General features: G+C 39.5%; 1 protein-coding gene across 2 annotated transcripts in view; it reads left to right on the top strand.

Annotated features, from left to right (window-relative positions):
- The window catches only part of Ube2q2 (ubiquitin conjugating enzyme E2 Q2), a 56,794-nt gene that overhangs the window by 39,392 nt on the left and 5,199 nt on the right, over positions 1-12,203 (top strand). For both annotated transcript variants that reach the window (XM_050119471.1, XM_050119469.1), the window contains 5 exons: positions 437-497; positions 1,151-1,241; positions 5,423-5,481; positions 8,653-8,701; positions 9,117-9,212. In XM_050119471.1, the coding sequence (XP_049975428.1) occupies positions 437-497; positions 1,151-1,241; positions 5,423-5,481; positions 8,653-8,701; positions 9,117-9,212 (356 nt within the window). The remainder of the gene's footprint in view (positions 1-436; positions 498-1,150; positions 1,242-5,422; positions 5,482-8,652; positions 8,702-9,116; positions 9,213-12,203) is intronic.

The raw sequence follows: 12,203 nt of genomic DNA, 5'->3' as shown, positions 1-12,203 counted from the left end.
AAAGATTAAAGTAGTTTATATAGAAGGATTCTATTTTCTTAGAAGTATCTGCATACATAGAAAAATTATTTGCATAATATGTTTTTAGTGAAAGTAGTAATCAGTTTTTTAATTCATTAAAGTATCTTTTAGTTGATAGCTTTATTTTTATTTTTTGTTTTTTCGAGACAGGGTTTCTCTGTGTTGCTTTGCAGCCTGTCCTAGAACTACCTTTTGTAGACCAGTCTGGCCTCTAACTCACAGAGATCCACCTGCCTCTGCCTCCCGAGGGCTGGGATTAATGGCAAGCGCCACCACCCACCACCTCAGCTTTAATTATTTTAATAGTAAAAATTGACTGTTACTGGATATTTAGTATATTTAATATGTAAATTTATTTACACTAGAGTAATACATAATCAAATGAAGAATAACCAGTGTGCCTGTGTCTCTACAGGGATTTATTCAGTGGAACTAATAAATGACAGCTTATATGACTGGCATGTCAAACTACACAAGTAAGTGCCTCCTCTTATGCAGATCTACTTTCTACAATGAAATATTTTGGTTTTCTTTTTCTTTTTTTTTTGCCTCATCAATTTTATACTTTTATATTCTGGCATTTCTCTGGACATTACTACTCTGGAAGTAGTTGTTAGATTAATTAAGGGAGCTGTTTCTGAGGCTTCCTGGATAAAGTCAGGGAGGAAGGTTGAGTGTTTTAAGACAGTGACAACTTAGAAACAATATGGAACTGTGCAATACTGTTGATGTGTGAAGTAAGGAGGTTTAGGCGGTACATATAGAAGAGTTAAAGAATTTTTTGCAGTGATCTACTTTTCATGGTTTTACTAGTGGTAAATTTATTTCCTTAAACTCCTTGGCTAAAATTACAATTTTAAAAAAGTATATCATCAGAACGTTTTTGAGTTTGAAAAATTCCGTGTATCCCACTGTTGTTCTTTGAAATGCCTGTTAATTTTAAATTCCCTTTGTTCCCAAGGAACTAGAGCCCATTGTGATCCATCTTTTTCTGGGACTGTGGATCACTTTAGAACTTCTGTTTGAGCTTACTCTGGGGCTCTGTTGTCCCTCTTGGACTGGTTCAGTTGGAGTTTAGTAAGAAAGGGTTTTCTAACCTTGTTTGAACTGGCTTTTGTTTTATTCTTAGGGTTGACTCTGATAGTCCTTTGCACAGTGATCTTCAGATCTTAAAAGAAAAAGAAGGCATAGAATATATTTTGCTTAACTTCTCTTTTAAGGTAAGAATATTGTAATGGGATTCCATGTTCTTCTAATGGGTTCAGCTGCCTTGGAAACTAGAATATATTCATATCCTATATAGTTCAGCATTGACTGATAGATAGATAGATTGATTGATTGATTGATTGATTGATTGATTGTTTGATTTATGTCTCACTGTGTAGCCTTGACTCCTCTGGAGCTTGTTATCTAGATCAGACTGGCCTCCAAGTCAGAGGTCTGCGTGCCTCTGCCTCCCAAGTGCTAGGATTAAAAGTTGATACTGGACCTGTCTAGTTACAGGAAATTTATGAGACTTATATATTCCACAAGACGTGAGTGCTTAGACAGACTGGGAAACATAAATGAGAGTGTTCAGAGCAGCATTGCTTGTCATAACCCAAGTTACATAAAGTGGAGAGTGTGGAATCTGTGTGATAGACATTTGAGAAGATAAGCCAGTCTTCTATACAGTGTTAAGCAGAAGGAACTAGGCTCAATTCCTAGTCGTTTTGTTTAGTTCCATTTGTATAGAGTTCAAAAGTTTGTAAAACTAGTATTGTATAGGACACGCATTGTCAGTATAGGTAGGTGAAAATTGGTCCTTTAAATGAGATATTCTTAGCCATTATAATGGTCTTTAGCCACAAAACATACATACTTTACTGTACTGAAATTGCATGGGGCAGGGGAACCTGGTAAAATTAGAAAAAAAAATTCTAGGAAGACTTTTTAGGTAAGCAACAGCAAGAAGAAAGCTCAGAAACACTGAAGTTGGGGCTCATACCTGGGCAGCAGAACTAGAGAACAAAGGGGCAATCACTATACACATTAGGGCAAGGAGCTGGTGAGTAGAAAGGGACGTCTGTGGGCATCCTGCTTGCAGACTGTTCACCTACTGGAGTGTTGGTCACGTGGGCATCCACTTTACAATACTTTGTAAAGGTGTATATTTGTGTTCCTTTCTGAGTTTGTGTTACACTTAGTTATTTTGATAAAATGTTGTGATTTAATGTATAATATAATAAAATCTAATGATTGAGAACCTCCGCTAGATTGAGGTGTTTTGAGGATTTATGTTGAGGTGATGCAGCGCTTCTCTTTGCCCTGTTCTTCTGAGTTGAAGAGGACTAGTGTAGCAGTTGTCACACAGTTACAGTGTTTGTCGGTCCACATTCGTTTACCCAAGTGACTTTGAATTGTCTCATGCTCTTCAAGGCTCTGGATTTGTAGTCCTTCTGGGGACAAGGGAGCTGGCTGTTGGGCTGTGGAGAAGAACATGGCAAGCGTACAGTGTCTGGGATCTGCCCTTTGTGGTATAAACCATTCATGGAGGGTTTTAGTGTCTGCTCAGCTTCTTGTTTTGTCGTGAACAGTCATCGCGCTTTCAGCAGTGCTGGGGAATAGTGTCTAGTAATTTCCAGGAGACCAGCTGGAGGCTTTGACTGTAATCCTAGCCAGAAATGGTATAGAGCTTGTTTATGGTGTTGGTGGTACAGTAGGTGAAACAGGATTTAAGATTTTTTGAAGGAAGAAACACAGATATTAAAGAATATTTTCTTCATATTTAGAATTTATAAAGGTCTTTATTAGTTGAATCCCAGAGCACAGTTTATGGAGAAGTCTCTAAACTCTTGATGTAGACTTACTTTTTGAAACTGAAGGCAGTTCTCAAGTAATCAAAAGAGATTTTATAGTTAATCATTCAGGATCATGTGTTTAGAGATCATTCTAATAGTAGTTCTGTTCTTCCAAGCTGTGTGTTCCGTGTTTTTGTTAATCTGTTAAATTAGAGATAGAATTGAAAGTTGGCTTCATGTATGAAAGGGCAGGTGTCTTTCTAACTTGCAGTAGAAATCTAAGATAATCCATTGTAGCCACTAGAAACGAGCCTCTTTTGCTGGGAGGATTGATTTTTTTTTTTTTTTTTTTTTTTGAGACAGGGTTTCTATGTGAAACAGCCCTAGCTGTCCTGGAACTAGCTCTTGTTGACCAGGCTGGCCTTGAACTCACAGAGATACACCTACCTCTGCCTTTCCCAGTGCTGGGATTAAAGGTGTGCACCACCACCGCCCACCCAATTTTGATAATTTTTATGTTCCTGGAAAGCTTGTGAGCAGGCAGGGAAAGTTACTGAAAGTATGGTAATTGTTTTTCAACTTTTTGTCCTCTTGGAAATAATTGGATAAAGCATATTTGTTCCTATCTTGCCTCAAAATGAGTTTTAAAAATAGCATCACTTCCCTTTTAATCGTGTTGTTTGAACATAAAAATTGGACATAATTTCTATTAGCATCCCTTGGTCTCTCTTCAACAGGAGCAGGAAGTCGTTTCACCTTCCAGCAGCTGTAGGAAGTTATGGGCAGCTTTACTGGCCTGGTTGTCAGGGAGCTAATTTCTAACACTCTTGGTGGCTTTAGCTACTATCCGCATGATGAGCTGTTTCTCCACCTTTTTAGGGTCAGAGAAGGGACAGGTCCTCTGCCTAGACTGAGATCCCCCTGTCCCTGTCTCCCTAGTGCTGGAGTCACCGGCATGTGCTGACGTACCTGACTTCCCTTGGTCCAGGCATCTCTTCAGCATCATCTTTGACTTTTTGAAGCCACTTAGCTATTGTTTTGAATGTTACTATTGATATTGGGCTTAAATCTACCACATTATAGGTGATTTTCTACTTTATTGTGCTATGTCGCCCACCCCTTTAGATTTTCTTATGACTCTACCATTTCCTGCCTTTTAGCTTAGTTCTCTTACTCCTCCCATATATATCCTGGAATTGTCAAAGTCCAATATTCATTTTTTGCTCTTGTAGTCTCATAGCCTTAGAACATTTGAGTTCATGTACTCAACATATGGATTTACATTCTATACTTGGATTCTGGGACCAGACAGATTTGGAATTTTCATATTCCTTATTCTCAGGTTGTATATAGCACGATCTTTTTCCTGCCCGAAAAATATTGTTGAGTATTTCTTTTTAGTACAGTTTGTAGATGGTAAAATTCGATTTGATTTGATTTTTCTTTGAGACAAGGTCTTGCTATGAAGCACAGACTGGTCTCAAATGCTTCCTGATTGCTGGAGTTATAGGCATGTGCTGCTTTGGCTGGCTTTAACTGCATGCTTGAGGAATATAGATTTTTTAGGTTGGCAAGTTGCTAACTCTGAAGATACCTTTCACCTCTAGTCTTTCCTGAAAGTGCTCACAGTGGCCAAACCTGAGGGGTCTTTGAAAAATTCTTACCCAGTATTTCTGCCCCGTTCTCTTTCTAAGGCTTAAGTGTGTGATAAACCTTGTGACTTGTTATTTTTTTGCATTTTCCCATCCTTTCTATCCTTTTTGACCTTTTCTAACTTCATTTTGGATGTTTGTGATATTTGTGATGTGTTCTTCTATTTACTGAATCTCTTTTCTGCAGTTTGCTGCTGTAGTCTCAGTCACTCATTAGGTTGTTAGTTCTTGTAGCTCCAGAGTCCAGAACCTGTGGGTTCCGTTTTATTATATGCAGTTTTGCCGAGGTTTGGCTGCTTCTTCTCTTCCTTCCAGGTGTTTGGTTACTCTAACATGTGCCTGCTGACTCTGGTTTGCTGCTCTGCTTCTGTCTTCTCATTGTGTTGTCCTTTTGTCTTAAGTCTTAGTAAGATGCACATTATATGTGAAAGATTGCAGAGGGGTTTATGGTATTGTACTCTTCCCCGGGGGGATTAACATGTGCCCCTGCCAGGGCCACAGGCAGTGGGGACATCTAGAGAATCAGTGATGGAGAGGGCTGAGAGCCAGACTTCACTCCCTGTGAGGGCAGTTGGCTGTTGTTCCCCTTAAGGCCCAGCCTGACATGCAGAAGGCCCAGGTCTTTCTTTGGTGTGTTCCAGCCCCTCCTCTTGCCTCCTTGCTGCGAGTCTGCATTCTGCAGTTTGCTAACCTCTTCTGTTCCTCTTCTGGGCCTGCCCACAGCCATGCTACTTAGTGTACAATGTGAGTTAATGCAGCTCTGCCCTATTCTGTCCTGACTTGAATTCCATATTTGACATTTTTAGTTACCTGTTTCTCATCTTTAGTTTGGTACTAATTTCACTTTTATGACCTTTATATTACCAGATAATAGGAGGATACATCTTTTATTGATTACTTGAAAACCTTCTAAATATTGCAAAATTAAAAATGATGCTCTTAAAATTGATTAAACTTGCTTTTTTCTAGGATAATTTTCCATTTGATCCTCCATTTGTTCGAGTGGTGTTACCTGTTCTCTCAGGAGGGTAAGTTACATACATATTTACTTTTCTGTGATTGTGCGTGTCAGGGTCATTTGCAGAACTAGCTGGACCCTGGGAAGGTAGGATTGCTGAATTTTTGCAATTTTGTGTCAAGTCAGTTGAGGGAGCCAGAGGATTTACATTTCTAAGACATCCCCAGATGAAACTGATAGCGCTGACTTGGGGTCCACATTCAGGTTGGTACAAATTAGTTATTTATAAGTAGCTATCATAATGGATTTTATTTATAGATATCGATCCTTAAGAATTGGGTTTTAGCTGAGTATGCCTGCCTGTAATCCCAAACTGTCAGAAACTGATCAGGATTGTGAGTTTCAGGCTAGCCTTGGCTGTACAGTATCCATCCATCCATCCATCTACCCACCCACCCACCCACCCACCCATCCATCCATCCAGATATGGATATTAGGTAATGTAGTCAATATTTATTAAGATCCTGTCTTTTGAAAAAGCATTTTCAAATATAGACCATTGAGGATTTCAGGAAAGTTATAGTTACTGTGGTTCCCATAGGCCTGTGATATTGAGTGCAGTCACAGTGATAATTGGGAAACCTGAGTTGACTGGAGCTGATCCCAGTGTAGATAGGTGTTTGCCATACAGCCATACTGAATTTTATATTGCTTCTCTTTGTAGTTAGGAGGCTATGGGAGGCATGGAAAAGATCAAGTTAGTTAGGAAATGTTTCATAGTCCCCCATATAGGAATCATTAAACTGCTTGTAGGGGAGCAGGAGAGATGGCTCAGTTATAGAACAGTTGTTTCCCTTCCTAAGAACCTGACTTCAGTTTCTAGCACCCACGCGAGTTGGTTTCCAGCTACATGTCACTCTAGTTTCAAGGGATTTAACGCCCTCTTCTGGCTTCTGCGGGCATATGCACACACAGATGAAAATAAATCTTTTAAGAAAAATTCTTTGAGAATTTTCAAGTATTCAGCTAATTCCACTTTGTGAAGCGATTACTACTGTAATAATAAAATCTAAAAATATTGTCCCTAGCCTGATCATTTCTGTGTTTGAGAGAGTAGTAGGTTACATTTTGTTTATAGTACTGGTGATTCCTAAAGACAGACTTCAGAACTTCTTAGAATAGTCTCTTGTAATATAGAAACAAATGTGCAAAGCAAATATAAGTATAGATGCTATGTTTCTGAGATCACATCCTACTAAGATTTCTCAGTGTAGTCAGAATATATATGAACTGATGCTGGGACTGCAGAATATTGCAGAACTGGCCAATAGTGTCTGTAAAGCTCAGTTAAATAGAAAAACAAACAGAAAACATGGCCTTAAATCCATTTTTATGATGTATCGAGCCATTTAGATGTCTACAACATGATCTGGGAATACGCCTTTAAAAGTTGACTTAGCTGCCTGTGGCCCAATTCTTTGCCATATCTCCCAAAAAGTTCTGTGGTATATTAATAGGCATTTTGGACACCAGACTAAGTGATATTCTTTCCAAAGGTACTTCTTGGAGACTTGATGTGATTTTCCAGAGACACTAAATAACTTCTAAATCTGTCTTCCACAAAGATGCTAAATAACTTATTCTAAATTTCTTTAGTCTTTTTTTCCACCCTCACTTTGGCATCTCAGGAGATGGTGTCCTCTGGTTTGTTGTTTGGGAAGTGTTGCACTGTCAGAATTCCAAAGTTCTGAGTGATGTTCAGAAAAGCTGAAGTGAACCCTTAGGGATCTTGTTGCTACTTTTGGCAAGCTGTTATAGTGCTGTTCACAGATACTGTTAGAATGAGTAGAGATCACAGGCTAAGAGCACAGAACAAAGATGTTTAGAATTGTGAAGATTCGTTTTGTTACTTTTAAACGTTCCCTACATGCTTTTGGATTAGGCAGGGAAAGTAGCTTTTCTGCCATAAAACTTGGGCCATTTTTGAAAGGAGAATATTAGGTAACCTAATCAAATATTTACATACACAAAATAAACATAGGGTGGAAATAATGGCAATTTTTAGACTTTTGTATCTCTTGCTCAAAACACTAGCCTTCACCTAGCCAAGTATAGCAACACTAAAATTGCTATAACATTATAAATTGTGTAACAAGTCATTTTCTCCTCCTTTCTCGGATAAGCACACTTAACCATGGATATTGGATCTACCTGTCATTATTAAATGCTATAGGAAAAGGGAAATAACAAATTAAAAAATGTTCTAGGAATGGAAGAGATGACTCAGTTGGTAAAATGTGTGCTGAGAAACTAGGACCTGAGCTCAGATCCCCAAAACCCACATAAAATCTAGGTATGGTGGCTTGTGCTTTTAATTGGGGCCAAGGAGAAATCCTTGAAACTGATTGGCTAGCCAGTCTAGCCAAATTGGTGAGCACCAGGTTCATTGAGAAGGCAGCTGAGGTTTATCTCTGGCCTTCATACCAACATGTATACATAACAGACATGCACCACATAATACACAAAAGAAAGGAAAAACATTCTAGAGAGATGGATCCTCTGACCGTACTAAGAGTTTAGGATGGTGATGTGATGCTAGTGGAGACCCCGTACTACTATTGTCTTAGGGTTCAGTGGCAGAAACTGCCAGGCAAAGTCAAAATAGCTTTGTTTTTGTAGTCCAACTACTAAGAGGAAAACTGCTGACTGACTGAAAATTTCTGAAGTATGTCTAAAACACAATTTTCAGTCTAAGAAAACAGTTTAAATTTTGTGAAGTTATGTTAGGTGGTGTGTGGGCTCCACTGTGGAGTCTCAGTGTGTTGGGGTGGGGGCACACTCTACTGTGCTGCCTCAGCAAAGCAGCTAAAGCAGTTCAGACTGTACAGCTCCCTGCTGCTGTGTAACTCTGGAGAGGGCAGACAGCAGAGCAGAGTTCGCAGCCTTGCCACAGGGTGCAGGGAGAGCTTCAGGGACAGAGGAACACTTGAATGCCAGCTAAGAAAACAGTTTTGACATTGGAAAAGTTTATAAGTATTCTGTTCATTTTGTTTGACAAGTTGATTGTATTAGAGTAATGACTATAAACATATGAAATGGGCCCCAGTCTTACGTCCCTAACAACAGTTTCATTGTTCTATGTTATCTTGTAATCTTGTGTGCATGATTTCTTAGTAATGCTTTAGAAGTTAAGGAATATTTATATTTAGAGGATTTTGTATGCTTGCTTTCTTTTTTAAAGGTACGTGTTGGGTGGAGGAGCATTATGTATGGAACTTCTTACAAAACAGGTAACTCTTGTGCACAATTCTCAGTTTTGGTGGACTATTTCCATAAATTATCTGGGTTCTAAGAGCAAAGTTCTTAAATGTAGCAGCTTAAATTTTAAAAAAAAAAAAAATGCTTTAGTAGCACCAACTTTAATAAACAAAATCTAAGGTAAACTGGTAAAATTTCATTGTACTTTGAGCTCAGTCCATGCTGGAACAACCACTGAGAGTAATGTCTATTTAAAATTATAATTCATTTAGGTTTCGATGTTTAGGACACAGGATTGTTTATATGATCCTAGAAATTGTCCAATATTTTCCTCTTTGCTACAAATTTTTTAGCACTGGTTTGCTGTCATTGGGTTCTTCTGTGATGTTTCATTAGGTTTTTCTGAGTGGGAACTATGAAGACCACTGTGTTTTTTTCATCCTGTAGGGCTGGAGCAGCGCCTACTCTATAGAATCAGTCATCATGCAGATCAATGCCACCTTGGTGAAAGGAAAGGCCCGGGTGCAGTTTGGAGCAAATAAGGTACGTACTTCAGAATTCCACAAACATGTTGAGGTGCCCTCAAGCTAGCGTAGGTCACGTGTGAGGCATATTTCTGTCTTGATTCTAGTTTTGAAGTTTAGTTATTTTTATACCTATGAGTGTTTTGCCTGGATGTATGTGCTGTGGACCACATGTGTGCCTGGTGCCCTCAAAGGCCAGAAGAGGACATTGGATGAACTGCAGTTATAGACAGTTGTGAGTCACCACGTGGGAATCAGAACTGAACTCCGATCCTCTCCAAGAACAAATGCTTTTAACTGATGAGTCATCTCTCCAGCCCCCGTCTCAATTATTTTTGAGACAGCTGAATTAACTGACATAAATTTACACATGCTGGAAAACAGAGTTCCTCTCAGCAGACATGATCAAGGTCAGATTGGAAGAATGGGCTGAAAACTTGGTAGCTCTGTGCAAGCAGCAGCCTTGGGAGAGGTGAATGTCCAGTCTGTCCTCAGTGAGAACAAGCATGGCCTTAGAGGATGGTAGCCAGGCTGTTTCCTGTTCAGTTACTAGGAAATAAAAACTGTAGCATTAACTGGAGGCTGGCTATACAAGTAATAAATCTTTACAGGGTCCTGTTCAGGAAAAGGTAGTTTCCAGCACTTGGGAAGCTAAGGAAGATTGCAAATTTGAGGCCAGCAGGCTACACAGGAATTCTAGCCTCAACTGGGCTATATGTAAGGAGAATCTATCTCCAAAACCATAAAATAGAGCGTGCTGAAGTACATAGTGTGCATGTTACAGAGGGAACATTAGTGAATGGTAGTGAAGTCCTGGGGTACGCAGCCTTCGGGGCAGTGCTGACCCTGCTTCTACACTCAGGACAGGTGTCCCTTTGTTTCTGTCATTCTCTTGTGGAACCCTGAGTGGTGCTCACAGCCCAGGAAAGATCTGTTTTATTTTCATCTTTTCCGGTGCTAGGGAGTGACTAAGCAGCCTCGTCTAGTATTTATAATGAGCTAGGTTGTGGTGCCAACTATAAGAATGTTGGTCTCCACAGGCTCTGTTGTGGCTCCATGTGAGCTGCAGTCATAGCTCTCACAGAAGCAGACTCATCCTCCACAGAAACATGTTTCTAACTGAAGCTTGTAGGCTTCCCAAAGATTAAAATCAAACAAACAGGGAATTCAGCTAAAGATTACAACTAGGCCACCCAGGCACCAGATCATAGATAGAGGTAAGGACTGGGTTTAGAGGCTAGTGATTGAGTGCTTACTTAGTATGTGTTCAGTCCCCAATGCTGCAAAACACAAAAACAGAACAAAATAGCAACTTTATTTTGAAGTGCAATATAATTTATGAAATGTTGAAGCTGGGCACATGGTCACATACCTATCACCCCAGCACTTAGAAGGTGGAGGCAGGACAATCAGAAATTCAAGGTAATTTTGGCTACATAGTGAAATCAAGACCAGGCTGAGCTACATAAGACCCTAAAAGCCAAAGGAAAGAAAACATTTAAAAACAGAATAGTGAAATTGATCATTTAATAAGACCAGGAATGGTGTTAAGAGAGATCTGAGGAAGAATTTAACAGAACATACAGAGTAGCTTAAAATTAAAGAAAAAAACCTCAATTAAACCACAGGGAGAAATAGACCCGTCTGCTAGCAAAGAAAGAGGTCTGCATGTGTGACTTTGAGTACTAGCGAGCAGGCTGTCTGGGAACCAACAGAGCCCTGTGCCCAGTACTGGATCCCTGTCTCCTTCCCAGCCATACATGGAAAATGGAAAAAAATCACAGCAGATTGTTTTATAAGACAAGGCAAACAATACAAAAACCTTGTGGTTTGCTACCTTCCAAACCATATTATTCAATTATGTAATTAAGTTAGAAGATAATAATGAAGAGATCAATTAAAGGACAGATGAATTTGGAAATTAAGTGCCTTTCTGAATTATAGTTAAAAAATCAAATATAAAAGTAAAAATAATTTTTAATTACAATGGCAATAGTAAAATGCTAAAAAACCCTCTTAAAGTTGAGTGAAGCCAATCCATAATGCTGAAAAGAAAAAAAAAAGAGACAGATACTCTCTGATCCCTAGTTTAGTTAAATAAGACTGGTAAGTTAGTATGCCAGAAATACATGGTGTTCTGTAGAATTTCAGATTTATATAGCCCTTTGCTTAAATGGGATTTAAAAATAAAATTCTGCAGTGTCTGGGACAGCAGCAACAGTGCAGGGCTAAAGGAGGGCTCAGAACGGTAGTGAAAGAGGAGGAGAAAGGACAACCTCCTCGGACCTGAAGAGGAAGAAGAAAGGAAAGGGAGAGATTATTGAAGGTGTAAGCAGACATCTGCTGCTGACCTAATGGTGCCTTAAAGTGGAGGTTAACCATCAACTGTGTCTGCTCTCCAGAATGGTAGAGGCAGAGTCGGCACAGTATCCCATGGTCATTTGAGAGTATGCTGTGTATATTTTGTTATGCTTAGTCTGTTTCTCTTTTATTTTTCTCTTTCTGGAAAAAAAAATTAATGTGTATGGATGTTTTTGTCTAAATTTCTTATATGTCAATGCACCATATGCATACTTGGTGTCCTCAGAGTCCAGAAGAGGACCTCAGATCCCTGGATCTGGAGTGGGAAGCCACCATATGGGGTACTAGTCATCAAACCTTGGTGCTCAGGAAGAGCAGCAAGTGTTCTGAACCATAGAACCATCTCTCCAGCCCATGAAAGTATTTTAAAAAATTTTCTTTGCTGCCATGTGGGGTGTGTGTGTGTGTGTGTGTGTGTGTGTGTGTGTGTGTGTTAGGTGCCTGATGGCAGGGCTTTAGATTACTCTGTAGAAAACAGCATCTGTTTACAACTGGTACAGAAATGAAAATAAGTGACTCACAAATGCATGGACTTGGTCAGCTGTACTGAATAGTAGACCAGCAAATGAGACCATAGGGAGGGTGTGGCTTTAGTCAGTGGTGAGGGACTTCTGGGAAGTTCTGTAGGGATGCATACAGATGGTCTTGA

The sequence above is a fragment of the Alexandromys fortis genome, unplaced genomic scaffold (assembly GCF_014885135.2).
Source record: "Alexandromys fortis isolate MF-2015 unplaced genomic scaffold, M_Fortis_MF-2015_v1.1 scaffold_167, whole genome shotgun sequence".
NCBI classification, from domain to species: Eukaryota; Metazoa; Chordata; class Mammalia; order Rodentia; family Cricetidae; genus Alexandromys; species Alexandromys fortis.
The sequence above is the reverse complement of the archived record's forward strand: the minus strand, read 5'-3'. Positions and strand labels throughout refer to the sequence as shown.